This window comes from Pagrus pagrus (genome assembly GCF_965226575.1).
Source record: "Pagrus pagrus genome assembly, chromosome: 13".
Lineage (NCBI taxonomy): Eukaryota > Metazoa > Chordata > Actinopteri > Spariformes > Sparidae > Pagrus > Pagrus pagrus.
This window is the reverse complement of record NC_140197.1, coordinates 3,444,325-3,463,426: the sequence shown is the minus strand read 5'-3', so window position 1 is coordinate 3,463,426 and position 19,102 is coordinate 3,444,325. Positions and strand designations below refer to the sequence as shown.

At 39.4% G+C, this 19,102-nt stretch overlaps 1 protein-coding gene across 2 annotated transcripts; it reads left to right on the top strand.

Moving 5' to 3' along the window:
- The first annotated feature begins 1,019 nt into the window (after nt 1-1,019).
- On the top strand, nt 1,020-18,667 carry mpp2a (MAGUK p55 scaffold protein 2a). 2 transcript variants are annotated; one of them, XM_084371445.1, is made up of 15 exons: nt 1,020-1,107; nt 5,521-5,569; nt 6,118-6,159; nt 6,308-6,408; nt 6,534-6,689; nt 6,926-7,096; nt 7,292-7,399; nt 9,004-9,123; nt 9,321-9,452; nt 9,606-9,708; nt 11,866-11,934; nt 12,099-12,260; nt 12,471-12,673; nt 14,984-15,112; nt 15,195-18,667. In XM_084371445.1, the coding sequence occupies exons 2-15, from the start codon at nt 5,539-5,541 to the stop codon at nt 15,369-15,371; spliced, it is 1,704 nt and encodes a 567-aa protein (XP_084227571.1). In that variant the 5' UTR covers nt 1,020-1,107; nt 5,521-5,538; the 3' UTR covers nt 15,372-18,667. The 2 variants fall into 2 exon arrangements, with proteins under 2 accessions (XP_084227571.1, XP_084227572.1); XM_084371446.1 differs by lacking the exon at nt 6,118-6,159.
- The last annotated feature ends 435 nt before the right edge of the window (nt 18,668-19,102 follow it).

Sequence of the window (19,102 nt, the reverse complement as noted above, 5' to 3'; positions counted from 1 at the left end):
TAAAGAATATATAAATACAAATACAAATATTACCTAATTATTATTACTTTATTGTGATGTTGAGCTGTTTTTGTGCATTAACCTGAGATTTTGCCACATCATCACGCATTACAGAAAATAAAATCCCCATTTTACTAGTACCCTACAATTACCCTGTTGTTCCCAAAATATTATTCCAGTTTTACCTTTTCTTTTTTAATTTTTTATTAATTAATCAATTCATTCATTCATTCATTCATTCATTTGCCTTTATTAATACCCATCACTATTCAATCCATCAAAACACCACAGCGGACACCAGTCCACTCAATTTAGGTGTAATTCACAAATCTCTCCACTGCATGCTGCTACTGCAGCACTGTTTCCCCATATGGTAGACCCATGTACAGCATCCCTTCAACTACAGGGCTGCACAAGAGCTGAATTTTTATGTTCAGTTTCCCTGGTCTTTTTTTAGGGTTTAGGGTCAACAGACAACACTCAGTTGTCAGTTCATAGAAATGGAGCACACATGACAGAAAAGAAAGACAAAAAAGTGTTTTTGCCTCACACAAAGAGCATCTCAGAGACTCAGGGTTGCAGTTAGCCCACTGCTTTCACTCCTTACAGTTCAGTTGTTTTCTGTGTTACAGCTGCCACAGTTTCAGCTCATGTTAATTAAATTGCTTGTTTCAAGAAAAGGCAGAGCAAATACAACAATCAAAAACACCGCACTGGCCCTTTAAAATGAGACTGAGTACTGCATCGATAGGTGTCAAGGTCCCAGAAATATGTAGAATTCAACCGGAAATGTGCTGGATCTGCCTTCAAAGCTAAGTTTGCATGTAAAACCTGTTCAGCTCCTACTTCCTACTGACCGACTTCATACGGCATATGGTAAAGTAACGACAACAATAATAGTTTAACATTCGTTCTTCATTGAAACGTATTATATATTTGCTGAAAAAAAAAAGTTAAGTAAGTTTTACTTTGAAAATATGCCGGAAATCATGTGCAGTTTCCTGTTGACTTGACGCTGTCGCTGACGCTTCAAAGAAGCCAGACGACAACAAGGAGCGCACGAGACATCATCACAGACAGCGGGAAGATTGTCTCATTGTGTTAAAGGTAGGCGAATGGCTTTTTATTCAACGTTTACATAGTGTATTGGCTTTATTCGCGTCTCTTACAGTTACTGTTGAGCACAGGGACGTTTAATTATATCGGCTGAGCATCTTGTGCCTCTTTCTCCTCTTTCGCCTCCCCCTGAGGTTCGTTCGCTGACTGAATTGACAAAAGGTGGAGTACAGCTAGCTACTGAAGCTAGTGAAAGTGTGTTTCTGTGTTAGCATGTTGGTTCTCCATCAGCCTTTGTGTGCCATATGCTTTGTTATATGTGACCCCTGAGGCTAATTAAGACCCCTCTGCGTGTGTGTGCGCACCGTGGGCTATTGTGTGTGTGTTGGTGAGGGACACACTTGATTAACGTCAGTGGGACATGTGATAACAGTAATACAGGGTTAATAAAGAGAAGAGACTATGAAACACACTCACAACACTGCTGGTGGGGTTCAGCTGACGTCAAAGGAACCGTGACCACGGACCTGACACCTCCCACTCTCTCACACACACACACACACACACACACACACACACACACACACACACGCGCGCATGGATACGTTAACATCACTGGGAGATGGAATGAAAAGCTACATTTTATTTTCTTTATTTATATGTTTCTGTGCACTTTGGTACAACTGAGCAGATGGATGGATGGTGGGAGGCGGAAGGAGGAGGAGCATAGATGCAGAATGGTGGGGGGGTAAATAAGGCAGTAATGGAAGGAAGGGATGGTGTCAGGAAACGGGGAGGAGAGGAGGGAGGGAACAGTAAGGGGCATCTGAGCAAGGGAAAACAGAAAAGAGAGTAGAGAGGGTGATGATGGGGCAATGGGGGGAGTTGATGCTGATGAGAGGAGGAGGAGCAAGGTGAGGAGGAAGAGGGAGACAGTGGGTAGCAGATGGAGTTCACAGCAGTGTGAGATCAGTAATTAGTATGAGCAGGCCTATGTTTGGCTGTTCTTTGTATCTGCGCAAGGTTTTTTTTATATATTTATTTATTTATTTTTACTCTATTTCTCTCCAAATATTCTGTATATCGTTTTCACCAGCAGTGAGTTGCTCATTTGTTTACTTACTTGGGTCCTCGTCAGCTGTTAGTTGTTCGCTAGAACATTTCCATGTAATTATTCAAATCAAAATGATGTGAAAATAGTATTTCATGCATATATGCATACACATACTGTACACTGCACAGTAGGCCTCTCATCTGGAACATTAACAGCAGTACTGCAACATGCACATCGCAACCAAATCTGCAATTAAGATATGCAATAAAGAACAGTTCACTTTCCTATTATATTTTTGTCATAGTTAAAAAAAACAAACTTGCAGTAGACAACTTATTTTCTTGAACTTATCATTCTGAAGTAGTGTAGTGGCTGTAGAAAAATGACGCAATCCACTTATAGATTGGTCCTCTGTTAACCGTGCCTTTACCATGCTATTCGGCCAAAGAAAGCACTGCGCAACCAAACAGGAAGAGGCATTGTTTTCCCAGGACTAACTGGAATAACTGTGGGAACTACAAAAGATAAAGAATCCTGCTGATGGAGGAGGAAAAAGGGAGAGTGGTAGAATTTGAGGTAAAACCAGAGTAAACAGACATTCAGTCGATGCAGAGTGCGCCAGTGTTGTGTCAAGGTCTGTTTCTCTGCTGATATATGTGTTTCCCCTGACCGCAGGGCTTGAGATGGTTCAAAGCCAGCATTCTTTCTACTTGATCAGTAATATCCCTTTCACAGTGGACAAGAAATCCACTAAAGCCTGTTTAAATCTGCATTTGTTCTTAAATTCACTGCATTCACTCCACTCTACACTGCAGAGTCACTATGCAATAGTCACGGTTCAGCTCAAGCTTCAGTCGGCTGCGATGAAAACACAACAACTGGGGTGACATGCCCCTCTTCAGAGGAGCAAGTCATCTTCAGTTGAGATGCCACGACTTTTGTTGGAGTTAAGGTTGTTGGCTTGTTAATACTTGTCCATCCAGTCGGTACTGAGTTTGAGAGAGAGACTTGAGTAAAAGATATTTAAGAAGTAACCACCTTTAGAGGCTGTGATGCCTGGTCGGTACTGCGCATGTGCAACTCTCTACAGAGATTAGAATGAAGGGACATGTTTTACTATACCAACTTCTGTTATCAGCTCTGGAAAAAACAATGTGTATGATTCAGAATTGTATTGGTTAGGACTTTTTAAAACAAGTTTTCAATGTGTTCTTGTCTGATTAGGTATATGATCTGCTGCTTTCTACTATTCCTTTTTTCCCGGCGCATTCGTGATGACGAAGGTGACACAGAGTAGTAAAGTAACAGAGCAAGAGTGGTATAAGTAACAAAACCTGTCTAATACAACCAGGTGTTTTAATCCGCCTTTTAGCACTGAGATCGGGGTTTCAGGCTGACTATTTTCTGGTTTATTTCCTCCTTTGTGACTGAGAATGTCATCTTGGGTTTTAGGAGACACTGACTTTTCACAATTTTCTTTCATTTTACAGACCAAAAAAACGGATCCATTAATAGACAATAACTGACGGGCAATCAAAAGAAGTTGAAAATAGTTGCAGCCCTACCCAAGAGTTTAGGTTCTGTACCCTAAATTTTGACTTTGAGTCCTTAAATACAGATATCCTCTAAATAACCTAGTTAGCTTGGTTTTTAGATTTTTTTGTCCTCTTCTTAATCTTTTCTTTTAACACCATCCTCTCTTCCGCTCTCTCCTGCGGCTCTTGCAGCTCCTGGTGTTGTGTAATGCCTACTCCAGCATAAGCATCAGTGTGTGTGTGTGTGTGTGTGTGTGTGTGTGTGTGTGAAATAACAGGTTTCCATGGCAGCCATGAGCTGTGGCAGCAGCTTTGTCACAGCAACACGCTGAGATAGATAGATAGATAGATAGATAGATAGATAGATAGATAGATAGATAGATAGATAGATAGATAGATAGATAGATAGGGCTGCAGACATATATATTTTTATTCATATATAGTTAAAGGGTTAGTATGCCTCTTTGTTCTCCTCTTCCCAAATTTTGCCATTGAATGTTGTCATGGCAATGTATAGATTAGTTACGCCCACATTCCCCACCCCTCTCTCTCCCCTTTCCTCTCCTTTTCCTTCCCTCTTCATTTGTACTTCTCTCCTGCTCTTTCGGTATGGCTGCTCAATTCCAGATCGCCAGAGAGCTGCCCCTCTTTACTGATGTCACCTACTGCCGTGTGTGTGCATGTTTGTTGTTGTGAGAACAGGAGGAATTTGCCGTAGGACGATAATATTAAACATGTATACACACACACACTGCCAGCTGGCTGTAGCTTCTTTAATACAGACACGAGAGCCGTACCGATCTTTTCACCTAACTCTCTGCAAGAAAGTGAAAAACTGTCTTTCCAAAAATTTTTTTTTTTCAGGTGATTCTGATAACTGATAAATACCTGCCAATATTGATAATATAAATTTCCCAATATTGGACCAATAATTTATCAGGCTGATATATATCATGCTTTCCTAATTTAAACGTTTGGTTATGTTACGACTGCGATTCTAAATTAAAAATGGATTGAAATATGCTTTCAATTTTGATCGCTTTTTGGAGAATATTACTTAAACATGCCAAACCTGCAAAAAGCCACCAGGATCAAGTCAAGCTGTCATTGTAAAATACCCCTCCCCTTATCTTTTTAAAGACTTTGAAAATGTAAATGACACTTTACTTGACACAATGATCAGATGATCGTAATGACTCCAGATGTGAGTCTAAATATTGCATAGCCGTTTGCAGTGAGAAACATCTTTTCAGCGACCCTGCAAAAGATAAGCTGTCAGAGATAATGGATGGGTTGTGGTTGGGCATATGGAGATGTCCACAGTGAACCATCACAGTGGACAATATAATCGACAATGTGAAACTTTGGCTCCCATCACCAGCAAAAACAGCAGGCCAATCAACTCTCACATCCCATATAGGCAAGTGTCTGACATCATTTATGTGCCAGGTTTAAAAGTGTCTTTGTCTCTGCAAAGATGTTCAGCCTCTGAAGCTTTAAACTAAGTTAACTAACTAGCTATTATTATTTTCTATATAAAAAGAAAATGATAAATGAAACATTGAGACTTAACGTGCATCGCAGTGACAAGCAGTGACAGCTTCTTTTTATTATCTTTGGCCTTACAGTATCATGGTTCATCAGCCCAATCCTACTCTACAACTGCATGTTAATAGAGGAGTTTTGACAATATGTTGTTTAATATAGTTTGAAAACCCTGTATATCGAAAATGTCACCTACAGTACTTGCTAAAAACTGCTAAAGCTAAAACCCTTACTTTCCAATCTCCTGTTTTTTGGACTCACTGTAAAAGATGGACTATCTTCTCTACCCCCCCTCCTCTCGCTCTCTCTCTCTTTCTCTCTCTCTCTCAGATTGACTGAAGCTCTACCATGCCTGTGGCCTCCACCAGGACAGAGCCTGGTGAGACCAGATACCTTCCACCCCATTGGTTTCTAACGCCATATCATTATTTACTGTGCTTTTTGTTTCTATTCATGCTCCCCCTTTACACCCTTTCAGCCGTAATAACAGTCCAGCATCTTCACAATAATTCTCCGAAGCCTTCTTCTTTTACTTTTTAAATATCGTGATAAATATCTAGCGTGGACTATATAGCGTGACAATCTTGTACCGAGTTTTTGGTGTCATTACATCCCTACTTTTGACTGACTTCACATCTTGATTAGATAATATAGTGAGGAAACATAGATAGAATGAGTTAACCTATTTAAAGCCCCTTTGTGTAGGATTTAAAAAAAAATCCCAGTGGCAGGGTCAAAAAAGACACAGTGGCAGACGATGTACATGACATTGCACTCACCTTTTTCCCCTTCTAATTTGACCAAGACTTGCAAATTTACACAAGGATTGTTTAAGTTCTCTGTAAATAAAAAGCTCTGTGGAAGATGCTATACTCGCATACAATTTTTACACACAGCAACAAATTCATGACAGTGTTTTTTTTACAGGTAATACAGCCTTCATCACAATGAGGATTTCCCCCATAAAGAGTATAAACAAAGCTTTTATTTAAAGCAGTCCTATAGTTACAGCCATAATGGTAGAATTCCTTGTTTCTCCTTCTTATTGTCCTTCTGTCCCTCTTCTGTGTGTGTGTGTGTGTGTGTGTGTGTGTCTGTATTGGTTTGTGTGTTATAGTGCCCCAGGTGTTAGACGCGATGAGTGACAGCACCACCAGCTCCACCACTGCCAATGACCTGGACCTCATCTACCTCAAAGGCATCATGGAGAGCCCTGTGGTGTGTTACACACAAATACACACACTTGTTATTACAGCCATAATGAAGCAAATACTTTTTATGATATGCATCTCTATCATGTTGTGTCTGTGTGTTTCCTTTTGTCATGTGTCTTTGTGTGTTAGGAGCAAGAGGAGAGCCTGAAGGAGCCGCGGCTGTCACCAGTGCGGGAGAACAACGTGGAGCTCCTGCAGGAGATCCTCAGAGATCTGGACCCCTTTACACACCGCTCCAACACTGCAGCTGAGCTCTCCCGAATACTCACACAGCCTCACATCCAGGTGTGGAACCAAGCTGTTACATGTAAAGCAGTGAAAAATATAGCTGTTTCAAAAATATTTTTCAAATTTAATTCAATTTTAAATTGCAAAAACCTTTGCAAACAGGAAAGATCAGACTATTTAATCTCCAGACAGTAGTTAAAACAGGGAATTAGAATTTGACAAAAAGGCAAATAGTGTTACATATTTTGCTATTTTATGCCTAACACTGACTTTTTTCCTTTTTGACTTGTCAGTCTCTCCTGGAGACTCACGATTCAGTGGCATCCCAGGCGTGTGATAGCACACCCCCCAGCCCATGTGATTTTGTGGATAATGAGCAAGAGGATGGCCACAAACCCAACCTGTACCCACCACCTGACGCAATCCGCATGGTGGGCATACGTAAAGGGGCGGGGGAGCATCTGGTAGGTAACACTGAAACATGAACACAACTGGAACAGCTCAGTGAATTCCATGTTAATTTGCACTTTCTCTGCTTCAGCTTAATGTTTGTGATAAAAACATTCAATTACATTTAAGTGATTCAAATACCCGAATGTTGTGCTTTTCATAAAAACAGTACATGACAGAAGGTCATGTATACATGAATTGTGTTGTAGGGTGTGACATTCAAGGTGGAGGGTGGTGAGCTGACTATAGCCCGCATACTCCATGGAGGGATGATAGACCAGCAAGGACTGCTGCACGTTGGAGATATCATCAAAGAGGTAAGGTAGACCATTAAGTATCACGTATACACTAGGGATGTAACGATTTTCCCAATTTATCAATATCATGTTAGAAAATGCTGTGATACCGTTGTGGGACTGTGACGATATCTACAAACCTATCACGTGGCTATTTTGCTCATAAATATGATGGATCTAACAAGGGAAGTCAGTATGAATGCATTTTCCTGTCTACTTGTCATTGTCATACTGCCCAAGTAGACAGTCTTGTTCTCATAAGACCCGCCCTACTCTGCCTCTGATTGGGTGGCTTCATTGATTTTGTTCTCTTTGCCTCACACAAACTGAAGCTCCGGTAGTGTCTGTTTTCGATGGTAGTTACACTCCCCCCTCTTCACTCATTTTCTGGGGCCACTTTTTGCTGAAAGAGTGACTCTTCGCTTGTTAGATGGAGCAAGCAGACCGGCTGTCTGCGACCGTTGGGCTGCCATGCTGCTACTCTGGCCCATCCGGCATGTCTGCTTTACATAACGAGCCCAAAGACACTGCTGCTGTGACAGCCAGGTGGTGTGTTTACCAAAGGGGAAACTACGGTTCACAATCCCGTATCAGCCCCGCCTCTGGCTGTTTGTTTTTACAAACCAACCACGAGAAAAAACATGTTGATCCATAAACACCAGACAACCACTGAACATACAGTGAGGAAATAATAATGTGTCAGTTATGCTGACAGAGACAGAGAGCTGATTGTTTTGTAATTGTACATAGTCCAATGGCTACTTTTTAAACATGTGTAGGTCATGGTCGACTACTTTTATTATACTACGAAGAAAAGCAGGACCTCAATTTAAAAGTAAAAACAAATTGTATACAAATAATAAATGCTGTACACATCACATGTATTATTAAAAAACATTATTCAAGTAATTTTTTTCTTTTTTTTAATATCGTGATAAATATCGTACCATGGACTATATATCGTGATGATATCGTAACATGAGTTTTTGATATCGTAACATCCCTGCCGCATACTGATCCCTTCCATTTAGAGGTGCAGCATTAAATTGATTAGTTGTCAACTATTAAATAATTTGCCAGCTATTTTGGTATTTGATAATTCTTTTGAGTAATTGTTTAAGGAAGGAAAAAGTCAAAATTTTCTGATTCCAGCTTCTAGAATGTGAATATTTCCTGGTTTCTTTTCTCCTCTATGACAGTAAACTGAATATCTTTGCATTCTGGACAAAACAAGACATTTGAGGATATCACTTTGATCTTTGGGAAACACTGATCAACATTTTTCACAATTTTCTTGAGTGCCTCTGTCCTGGGTCCTCCATTTAAATTTTGTGTGCCAAATAACAAATAGTTATTTGCTACCCTGCATTCATTCTTTTGATTTATGGTGGGCGTGCTTTGAAATTCCATCTGAGAAATGGTCGTTCCTCGATTTTGGAAAACATAGTTTCAATCTCTCCAGAAAAACTATATGTCCACAACTAAAGTGTCTTCTAAAGGAATAGTTCATTCTTGGGGAACATGAGATCATTCATTCTTGGTAACCTGTCATCTTCCATTAAGCAAGATGCTGCAAATGTGATTATTAAATGCATTAGTTCAGAAACTCTTTTGTCTAATGGTAGGTGAATGGACGAGAGGTGGGCCAGGACCCCAGGGTGCTGCAGGAGGAGCTGCAGGCTACCAGTGGAAGTGTAGTTCTGAAGATACTGCCCAGCTACCATGAAGCCATACCTCCAAGACAGGTAAAAGACACAAACACGTAACATAGAGTAGATACACATGGTCATACTACCTGTCAAGTATTTCTGGTTAGTGGTAATTATGTCCAGACATGATATTCAATAATAGCATACATTGTCAAATACATCATTGAGGACACTTAAACAGAAACAAGTTCACATCAAGATAAAGACCTGTGTCTACGTCTTTGTTTCTGCAGGTGTTCTTCAAGTGTCACTATGACTACGACCCAGCTAATGACAACTTGATTCCCTGTAAGGAGGCGGGCTTAAGGTTTGAGACAGGAGACATCCTGCAGATAGTCAACCAGGATGACGTCAACTGGTGGCAGGTACAGTACAGCACAAAAACAGCATGTGTACATTGATTTTCAGTTGTTTGTGAAGCTCCAAAAGGTTGTTCAAATGCAGATTTCTTCAGATAAACATCTCATTAAAACATGAGTTTGATATTGATGTAGACATTCTGTGTGTGTGTTATACAGGCCTGTCATGTGGAGGGTGGTAGCGCGGGGCTGATCCCCAGCCAGATGCTGGAGGAGAAAAGGAAAGCGTTCGTCAAGAGAGATGTGGAACTGGCTCCTGCAGGTAACTGGAAAGACATAACAATGAGAACAAAGAAAAGATGATGATGATTAATGAATTATTAACTAAGGAAAATGAAAGGATAAAAGTAAATTAGCACATAATGATGACTGGGAGCAGATAGCAGAACGAGAAAATAAACCCTCTTAATTTGTTATTTCATGCATGATTGATGAAAAAGCATTTTACAGCTTCAAAGTTAAAGGTCCCAAATGCCCATTTGAGCACAAGTATTGGTCGCAGTTTAGCACCATCATTTTAGAACAAAACTAACGGGAGTATCGGCTACACCTCCCCTATCCCTTAAGGGAACTGCTGTATCAAACCAGACCTTTAAGATTTAGGGAAAGAGGGAAATACACTTGACTTGACACTGCCATCTAGTGGTACAATGCTCGGTCTGCAAATAAATGTCACGTAAATAATTGCAGTTGGTCCAAAGTACCAGTGATCATAGGAGATTTAATAAACTGATCTAAAGGACAGAGACATTTCTAGATTCCTAAACCACCAATACTTCAAATGTCCCTGCTCGCTGCTTGTTGTCTGAGAACGGTAAAACAACTCTGAAGCTTTAGACTTGAAATGTTTTCAAAAGAAAAAAATATAGTATAGTGTAGTATAAATAAAGCCAAAAGATGTGAGAATCATGTTTTTCCGTTTCATATTGCTGAGGACAAGGGAGAGTCAAATGAGATGATTGATACCACTGTTGAACTCTCAAGTTGTGGCCAGTTACTTCCTGGGGTCTCCTCTGGTTGCTCTGCAAATTGCACTGACCAAAAAATAGTATGGCGCATAACCCCTCCACAAAACTGTGTTAATCAGTGAGCTGTGAACAATCTTCTTGTCTAACCCTTTGGTTACACTGAACCCATGACGCATGTGGACTATTTATATAGTGGCTGCTTCAACACCATGCTTCCACTATAATTAATGAAACTGGCTATACAATATGTTAGAGCTACGCGTCAGTAGTGTGTATGTGCACACAGAAATCTGCTCTAACAATGTAAAAATAGACCACTCTTCTATTTATATGTTTTCCCTTAGATGTGTGCAGTCCTTTTGTACAGAAATGGGTCATGAAGTGTCTGTAGTTGCTTTTGATTTAACTACTGGTGTACAGGAAATAATAGTGTGAGTTGAGGGTAAGTGTCAAAGAAAAACCTAACTTTCTTGTATTTGGGATTATAATGGATTTTTCCGAGTTGCCAAAATGTGAGTTTAAGGATATCACACAACATTTCTGCAACCTTTATAAAAGATGTGTGCCTGTTACTGTGTGATATGGAGATCATGAATAATCATCTTTTGTGGGCAAAATAGTCAAAATTTAAGCTTTCCGCATACAATACAGTTAAAGTTACATGAATAAACATTTATAAAAAAGTGTGACCAATTTATTTGAAATATATTTAAACATTAAAAAAGCGATTTAATGGCTTCATTCAAACAACGGCTCCATTTTAAAAGTCTGTTTGTCTGTGCTCGGTGCAACAATATCACAGGATATATTATATATATGTTATATTATCTTTAATACCACAATACAAATCATATCCATATGTTAAATTTTCATAGTTTTTCATAGACATAGTTTTGGTGAACAGGCATGAGTTATTGAGGGTGGAGATTATGATCAACTTAGGATCCTAGGATTTGCAATTAAACCCATAAGGATTTATTTTGCCAGTACCAGTTTGTGGTTGTTTTGTAACTTTATCTCTCACATAGCCTACTGTAGTCATAGATGTTAACTTATCCATATGACACGAACTTGGTGAAAAGGTTTCAAGCGCTGTGCTGGGTCCAAAACCTGAAGACAAAATCCCACACAACGCAAAAATGAAAGCTCACAGTGTGTGCGCCATGTATCTTTGTTTCAGTGAGACATGTATATCAAGTTAATGACCATTTACAGTAAATAGTTATACAGTTAGAGCTAGCATAAAATGCTCTACTCTTTAAGGGGGGTCCTAAAATAAGTAGAGGAGGAAGCAGAAAAGACAATCATGCTTGTAGAACTACTTCTCGCAGATAACATTAAATTTTAGTATGATACTAGTCAGCTGCTAACTAAACAGTTGATAATTGGGTTCAGCTAATGCAAGTCTGACTTCAGTGCCTGAATAATGCTTTGCTCCATTTATGTGGCAGGAAACCTTTGTACTGGGGTTGGTGGGAAGAAGAAAAAGAAAATGATGTATGTGACCACCAAAAATGCAGGTAAGAAGCCTGTCCTATAAAATATGTTATTTGTTTGGGTCGTTTAGTCATACCCTTACAGTGCTCACTCCTTTTTTTCTTACTCTTCTTTATTTTCTTCATTCACATCTGTGTCTGTCTCTGACTTTTTGTCCTTCAATCCTTTCTGTCTTTCTTCCTCTCAGAGTTTGACAGACATGAGATATTGCTCTACGAGGAGGTGGCAAAGGTCCCACCTTTCAAGAGGAAAACTCTGATTTTGATTGGTGCCCAGGGTGTGGGGCGGAGGAGACTGAAGAACAAGCTTTTACTGAGGGATCCACTTCTCTTCGGCACCACCATTCCATGTATGAAGACGTATTAAAGAAGTCCATTTAAGCTGTTATCCTTCAGCTTTTTGTGTCAACCTCATATAGCTTTATTAAAAGAACGAACAAGCTGATACAGATGATACTTGAGATTGTGACAGAAATCATTTTAACAAACTACAAATGTCTTGACAGGAAACAAAATGGAAGGGGAAATTAATAAATGTCTGTTTTTCTGTGTCTGTTCAGACACCTCCAGAAAGCCCAAAAAGGGCGATCGTGAGAGTCGGATGTATGCCTTCACCAGCCGCAGCAAGATGGACACTGACATCAAGAATGGGCGTTTTCTTGAACATGGAGAGTATGACGGCAACCTGTACGGAATCAAAATCGACTCCATACATGAGGTGGTGGAGGCTGGACGCGTCTGCATACTGGACGCCAACCCTCAGGTGCGTACCTGAGGGTACCTTGCCAGTACCAGTTTGCAGCTGGTTACTTACCAACACAAAGAAGCAATTTTACACCCTGTTTTAGTATAAACATGCATTCTGTAAACACAACAGGGACATTTTATCAACAAATGTATAGTGAACTTGTTAGCAGAGATCATCATCAAGCAGACACAGAGTGATATTATTATTGATTTTCTGTTCACCTGGTAAAATTAAGTCCAGTATTAACTCTCTCTTAGCTGATACTGGCTGCCCAGAAAAATAGAAACCCATATTCACTGCAATGCGATTCGACAGTTCTATATACAGCATTTGTGAAAATGATCATTTTCAATCTTTGCAGATACAGTGTCAGAGAGATGCTTGTATTGCCCTTTTTAGCCTTTAAGTAGTAGAGTTGTTTAGGAATTCTTTATGTTATTACTCCTTGAAATAATTAAATGACGTAGACAAAATTTAGACACAACTGTCATTGTAAAAGTGTGTTTACACCAAAGGCATAGGGACTTTTCACCACATCCGACCATCGGATCATTTGTGTTTATTCGTGGACAAACAGACAATTCCAAATAGAGCCCGACCGATAAAGGATTTTTAAGGCCGATACCGATACAAATATTTGGTGATTTAAAAATCCGATATTCCGATATATCGGCCGATATATATATATAAAAAAATAAATCCAGAAACGCGTAACAAAACATAAACAGATTTCCGTAACATTAGTTATTTGTAGTTATTTATGAGTCTGAAATAATATGATAATGCAGTTTAAAAATAAACTTGTTTGTTTTATTGTCACAACAGAACAGAGGAACATCAAAATTACTAGCTAAGTCAGTTTCACTCTCAGCTTACACCTAACAGCAGCAAAACTGGACATGGTAGTCACACATTTTGTCATGCTTATTTGAGTTAAGAGAACTGATGGGGATGTTCTTTTAATTGTTAATCAAGCAATGTATTTCTCGTGACAGTTGCAACTTCCAATGAACACACTTGATCTCAGTCGTGGATAACTGGTTCGCTCTGCCCGACTCTGGCTGGATCAGCTGGTTGTCGGGTTTGTGGCGTTCTAAACACGAGTGTTGCCAACAGGGACGTTGTAGAGTGTCCTCTGGTGGACAAACTATGCAACACCAACATGGTTGAAGGGTGTTTCGTCCGTTTTTATTTTATTTTTTAAATATTAATTTATCGGCCATTATAAATGCAGATACCGATAGTTTGGAAAATGCCTAATATCGGCCGATAACATCGGCCAGCCGATATATCGGTCGGGCTCTAATTCCAAACCGATTCCTACTCATTCCTACTTCGGACAGAGTAGGAAAGTAGCAGAGTGACTCCACCTGCAGATACACTTGCAGCTGTAGAGGGTCTTTAATTAAAGCGGAGGGTATAATACATAAATACACTGGCAAGCTGTGTGTGTGTGCAAATGTGTTTTAACCACAAATGTTAGCTCTTACACAGTAATTAGTGTTGCTGTTGTTCACACTAATTCTACGGCCGAAGCGCAAAACCTCCTATCTGAAAAATTCACTTTTTTCAGAAAACTAATAAAAACTTGTTGTTTTCTTGCAGAATGCTATTTGTTAAGGATACCTAATACATAATACACTGTTTTTGGACTATAGTGCTATATTATGTGTTTAAAAATACTGAGCAGCCTTCCTTGTTCTCATCATCCAAAGTGAAATCCACCTATCAAAAAATCCTGCAGATAGGAGGTTTTGCGCTTTGGCCATAATGTTTCATATCACTGTTGTGGTAAAAGACATTCTCGCACCATGAGTAAAGTCATGTTCACGGGTATTGAGGTCCTGCCTGTGTAGCTCATACACAGCATGATACATCGTGCTCCTTCAGAAGGTAGTCACGCTGCAGGTTTCCTGGTTTCATCTTCAAGCCCCAACCTTCTACTATGTTAGAACTGGTTGTAGGTTTTGTCGGCAGGTAACTGATTAACAGACAGCCGTTGAAATCCTTACATTCAATGTATGTACAGAATGTAATTTAAAAAGTGGAACACACCAAACACAGTCCAGTATAATACAGCCTTGAGATTGTGCAGCTGTGCAGTGCAACCAGTGGGTGTAGGCCACAGAGGAGCCCACTTCAGTCAGTTGAGTGTCATGTGCTTTGCTCAAGGGCATCTTACATCAAGTGACATTGAAGGAGTATAGGAGGAGTATAAAGTCAGTCATTTACTGTGACCAACAGGAATCTCTAGCCAGTTGGTGGATCTATACCAAAGAAACTCTTCCTAATCAAATGTTTGTGTGTTCATATTGTATCTTCTAGTCTCTCAAAGTGCTGAGGACCTCTGAGTTCCTGCCCTATGTGGTGTTCCTTCAGTCTCCAGACTTCGAGGTGCTCAAGGCAATGAACCACTCTGCTGTAGAGGCAGGGGTGGTTGATAAGACACTGATGGTAAGAAACACTTAAGGTATGTTCATACACATGTAGACAAAACATATATCTGGAAGCAGCAAAGTGACATTTTCTGTCTCAGGATGAAGAGCTGCAGAGGACGTGCAACGAGAGTGCTAAGATCCAGGCGGCCTACGGTCACTACTTCGACCTCTGCATCATCAACGACAACCTGGACGAGACCTACCGCACGGTCAAGGCCGCCCTTGAAACAGTTTCTAAGAATCCCCAGTGGGTTCCTGTCACGTGGGTTTTCTAGAAAGAGGCTGTGGAGGTAACACAAGTGAAAAGAAAGAAAACAAAGACACCGAAAATATACCACTGTATAACTGATGGAAGTTCTTATTTAGATTCCCACAAGTTTCCACACAGATCAAATCGGACACTAACAGTATTTTAACATCATAACGCTATTTAAGTAAGTAAATGCTTCACAAGATGAATTAGAGGAGATTTTGTTCAAAGTTCGAATAAGAAATCCGTTATTTAAACAGGATCATATTATTCTGTGAACGAGTCAGGAAGGAGAAAATGGAAAGAAACAAGAAAAAGAAGAGAAAGGAAGGTGGAAAACATGACAGTCCTCAATGTCAGAAATTCAAAGTTTTAACCTGGGCACATCAAGGACTGTGTGTGTGTGTGTGTGTGTGTGTGTGTGTGTGTGTGTGTGTGTGTGTGTGTGTGTGTGTGTGTGTGAGTGTGTGTGTTGAGTGTTGAGTGTGTGTTTGTGCTTTTTTGTTACATATTGGGGACCTTTTCTGGCATAAACACCGTGTCAGGACCAGTAGTCCTTGCCGCTCATTTGCTAGCAAGTGTGCCAAGTGGTGCATTTTGTGTCATCTGGCAGACTTTTACTTACCTTATTTTATATTGCCCGCCTGGTCAGAAAATAAAGAAGTTGGATCAGGAGACAGAGCCACTACTCTCTCTCTCTCTCTTGCCAAAACCTCAAAGGCAGCAAAGGGCGTTCTAATTGTTTGTTGTTCTAAAGGTTTTCTACCTTTTGAGCTAAAGGGAATACAACAGCCCTCTGTCTCTGTTTTCTCTGGTCATGAACAACCAATTTCAAACATATTTGCATCTCTTTATTGCACAGACAGCCCCTCTCTGAAATACTTCTTCAGTGGTTAGGTTACAGTCAGTTTAAGCTGAGGGTGAGGGGGCAATGAGGCAACGAAGATCCTCACAAGAGTAGAGTTATGAACGTACGTGTGTGTGTGTGTGTGTGTGTGTGTGTGTGTGTCTGTCTGTCTGTCTGTCTGTCTGTCTGTCTGTGCATGGATTTTAGAGCTTTTTAGACTTTTGTATGTTTTTAAATAATTGTGCCATTACTGATGATCATCAGCAGACTTTGTCATTGTTTACATTTCATGATCAGTGGTCAGTACTGATGGTTACACTATAACTGCAAACTAAAAGCAAAAGCCCATCATAACTTTAAATAAAACAATACAGATATCTTAAAACTGCCTATTTATTATTCCTGCAGTCAAAAAACTCAATAGCCTTCAATTTATAGTAACGTGAAATGAGAAGGGTAACCAGTTTACATTATTGACATTAAATCATTTTGTTATGATGGATTATTTGACTAAAACATGCAAAAGCACAATAATACAGAAGCTGCAGATGTCCTAGTGCCAAGTTTTTTTTATTGGAGAATGTTATATTTGACAAATTGCATGAGATCGAGTGCCAACAACGACAAGCCAACCTCATAGTCATCTCATCAGCCTCGTCTGTTCGTTTTCTGTTTCAGGCATAAGCTGCCTTTCAAGACACTGGTCTTCTTTTAATGTAGTTACACACACACTCACAGGCACGCCAAAAACTATTATGCAGGTATTGAAGAGAAAGAAAGCCGTACAATATGCACATTCATATATTCAAAATTACTTTCCATCTTAGTAGTTAGAGAAAGAAAAGCCACCTCCAGAAACACCTTGGGGGTCCACTGCAGTCATCAAATCTAACAACCAGGCCACAAAATCATCCATATCATAACTTAAGTCAGTGTGAAAGTCGACTTTCCAGATTCGTTTTTTCACAGAATACTGGACTGTCTTAAGCTGCATCTGACTAAAACTAGTGTCTATTTTGATATTATTAATAGCTGATAATTAACGATAACGACATCTGTCTTTAGCTAAATGTTTCAGCTAATGTGCAAGTGAAAGCAGCTTGATGATTAGTTGAGTCAGTTATTGCCAACCCATTCCTCAGGCCAGTGGTTCTACGTGGAACACATGGGGGTTGGAAAACAAACTGGGGGGATCTTGGGATGGTTAACAGGATGGGAAGCAAGAAAACTCATATTGCTGCTGTGAGGCAAATTATACGTTTGATCAATAACAAGCTGTTTTGGCAATTGTGTACTTTGAGGTAGTGGAGAGCTGGAGAGAACAAAAGGGAGGAAGCTATTATTATTTATTTAGCAAATTAGCAACGAGCTGGGAAAAATAGTTGAGCATTTAGCAGCTAAAGAGCCACATATTTTTCTCAAATGAATGCCAATGTAGCTCTGTGTCAGCTGGAACTGTAAAATGGACGATAGATATTGATTTTTGTAGGTATGAGATTCTTGCCTAGTTTTTAGAGTATGCGACACTTTAGTGATAACTTTTAGAAAGTCATCAGTAAAAACATGAAGGCAGCAGGCTACGAGTGAACAACACAGCAACAACAAAAAGTCAGAAACTAGACAAAATTGGAATTCAAAATAGTGAAAAAAAGTGTAGAGGTGTAAAGATAATTAAATTTCTAAATATTTGTTTTTGCTTTTGCTTTTCAAACGTTGTGTTGTGCACTCTTTGGCCTCTGTACATGTAACACTGTCCGTAGTGGCAACTGTAGAAAGCGCACTGAGCCTCTCGTTTGTATTCACATCTTTCATTGTGGCAGCTACTGAATACTTCTGATGCAAAATGAATTGTTTAGCGATAAGTGAGAAACATTGGTGCATTAGGGGAGACATTTTGAGTGGCTCATTCTTTGTAAAATTACATTTATATTTATGCTCTAGTTTTTAAAAGTGTTGTTTGTCTGGCAGCTATATTGGGATCTCTGGAGGGATCGGTGTGAGATACAAACTCTCAAGGACATTCCAAAACCTCACTGTGTCCTTTTTCTATGAAATCTCATGAATGCAATAAAACATTTTTTGTCACTGTATCTGTACTTACCGATGTCAATTTAGTACAGTCATTACTCTAAAGTAATTTTCCTTCACCAATTTTTATTCTGAAAAAAAGGCTCACTGACAGTTCTGTAATATAGGTTTACTGTACATATTGTAACTGTATAGGTACAAAAAATGTTAAATGCTACATAATAAGCATTCAATTTGAGATCAAAACCTAAAGGGGTACTCCAGGGATCAGTATGACATTATCTGTTCTACAGTTTGCATTTTAAATAAAATCCTTAAAATCTTTACAGTCACACATGGTTTTGAAATGGACAGTGAATCAAGCTTGAGCCTTGTAATTTTGTTATTGTACAGTCAGACGTAGTTCATGCTTCTGTCTATACTGAATAAATTATTGATTGAAATCATTTGTGATTTTCTCTGGGTTTTCTTCTCTGTAGACAAAATGTATTTCCTCATTGAGGTTACGATCTCCATTAGACACTGTATGCAATAAAGTAATGTCATTTTATACATGTTAAAAAACAACAACAACAACAAGACAGCATGGCTGGATCCTGGACTGGAACATTGAAGCCTTGAGGTTAGCTTGTCTAGCAAGGAAAAAAAAAACTGAAACCAACAATATTTGATGAAAAAAAGTTGATTTTAATCAGGTTTGTTTGGTAGGGCTTTTTCATTCACATGTTCATCACACATTCTCTAGATGATTTCTTTTTAGTTGATAACAGTCTCCTACACTGAAGTCATGATTACCACCCTATAACCAACTCCGACCATGCTCCTACTTCGGTTGACATCAGTTTTCCGTGTAGTATGACCCCACCTGCGTTATGGAGGTT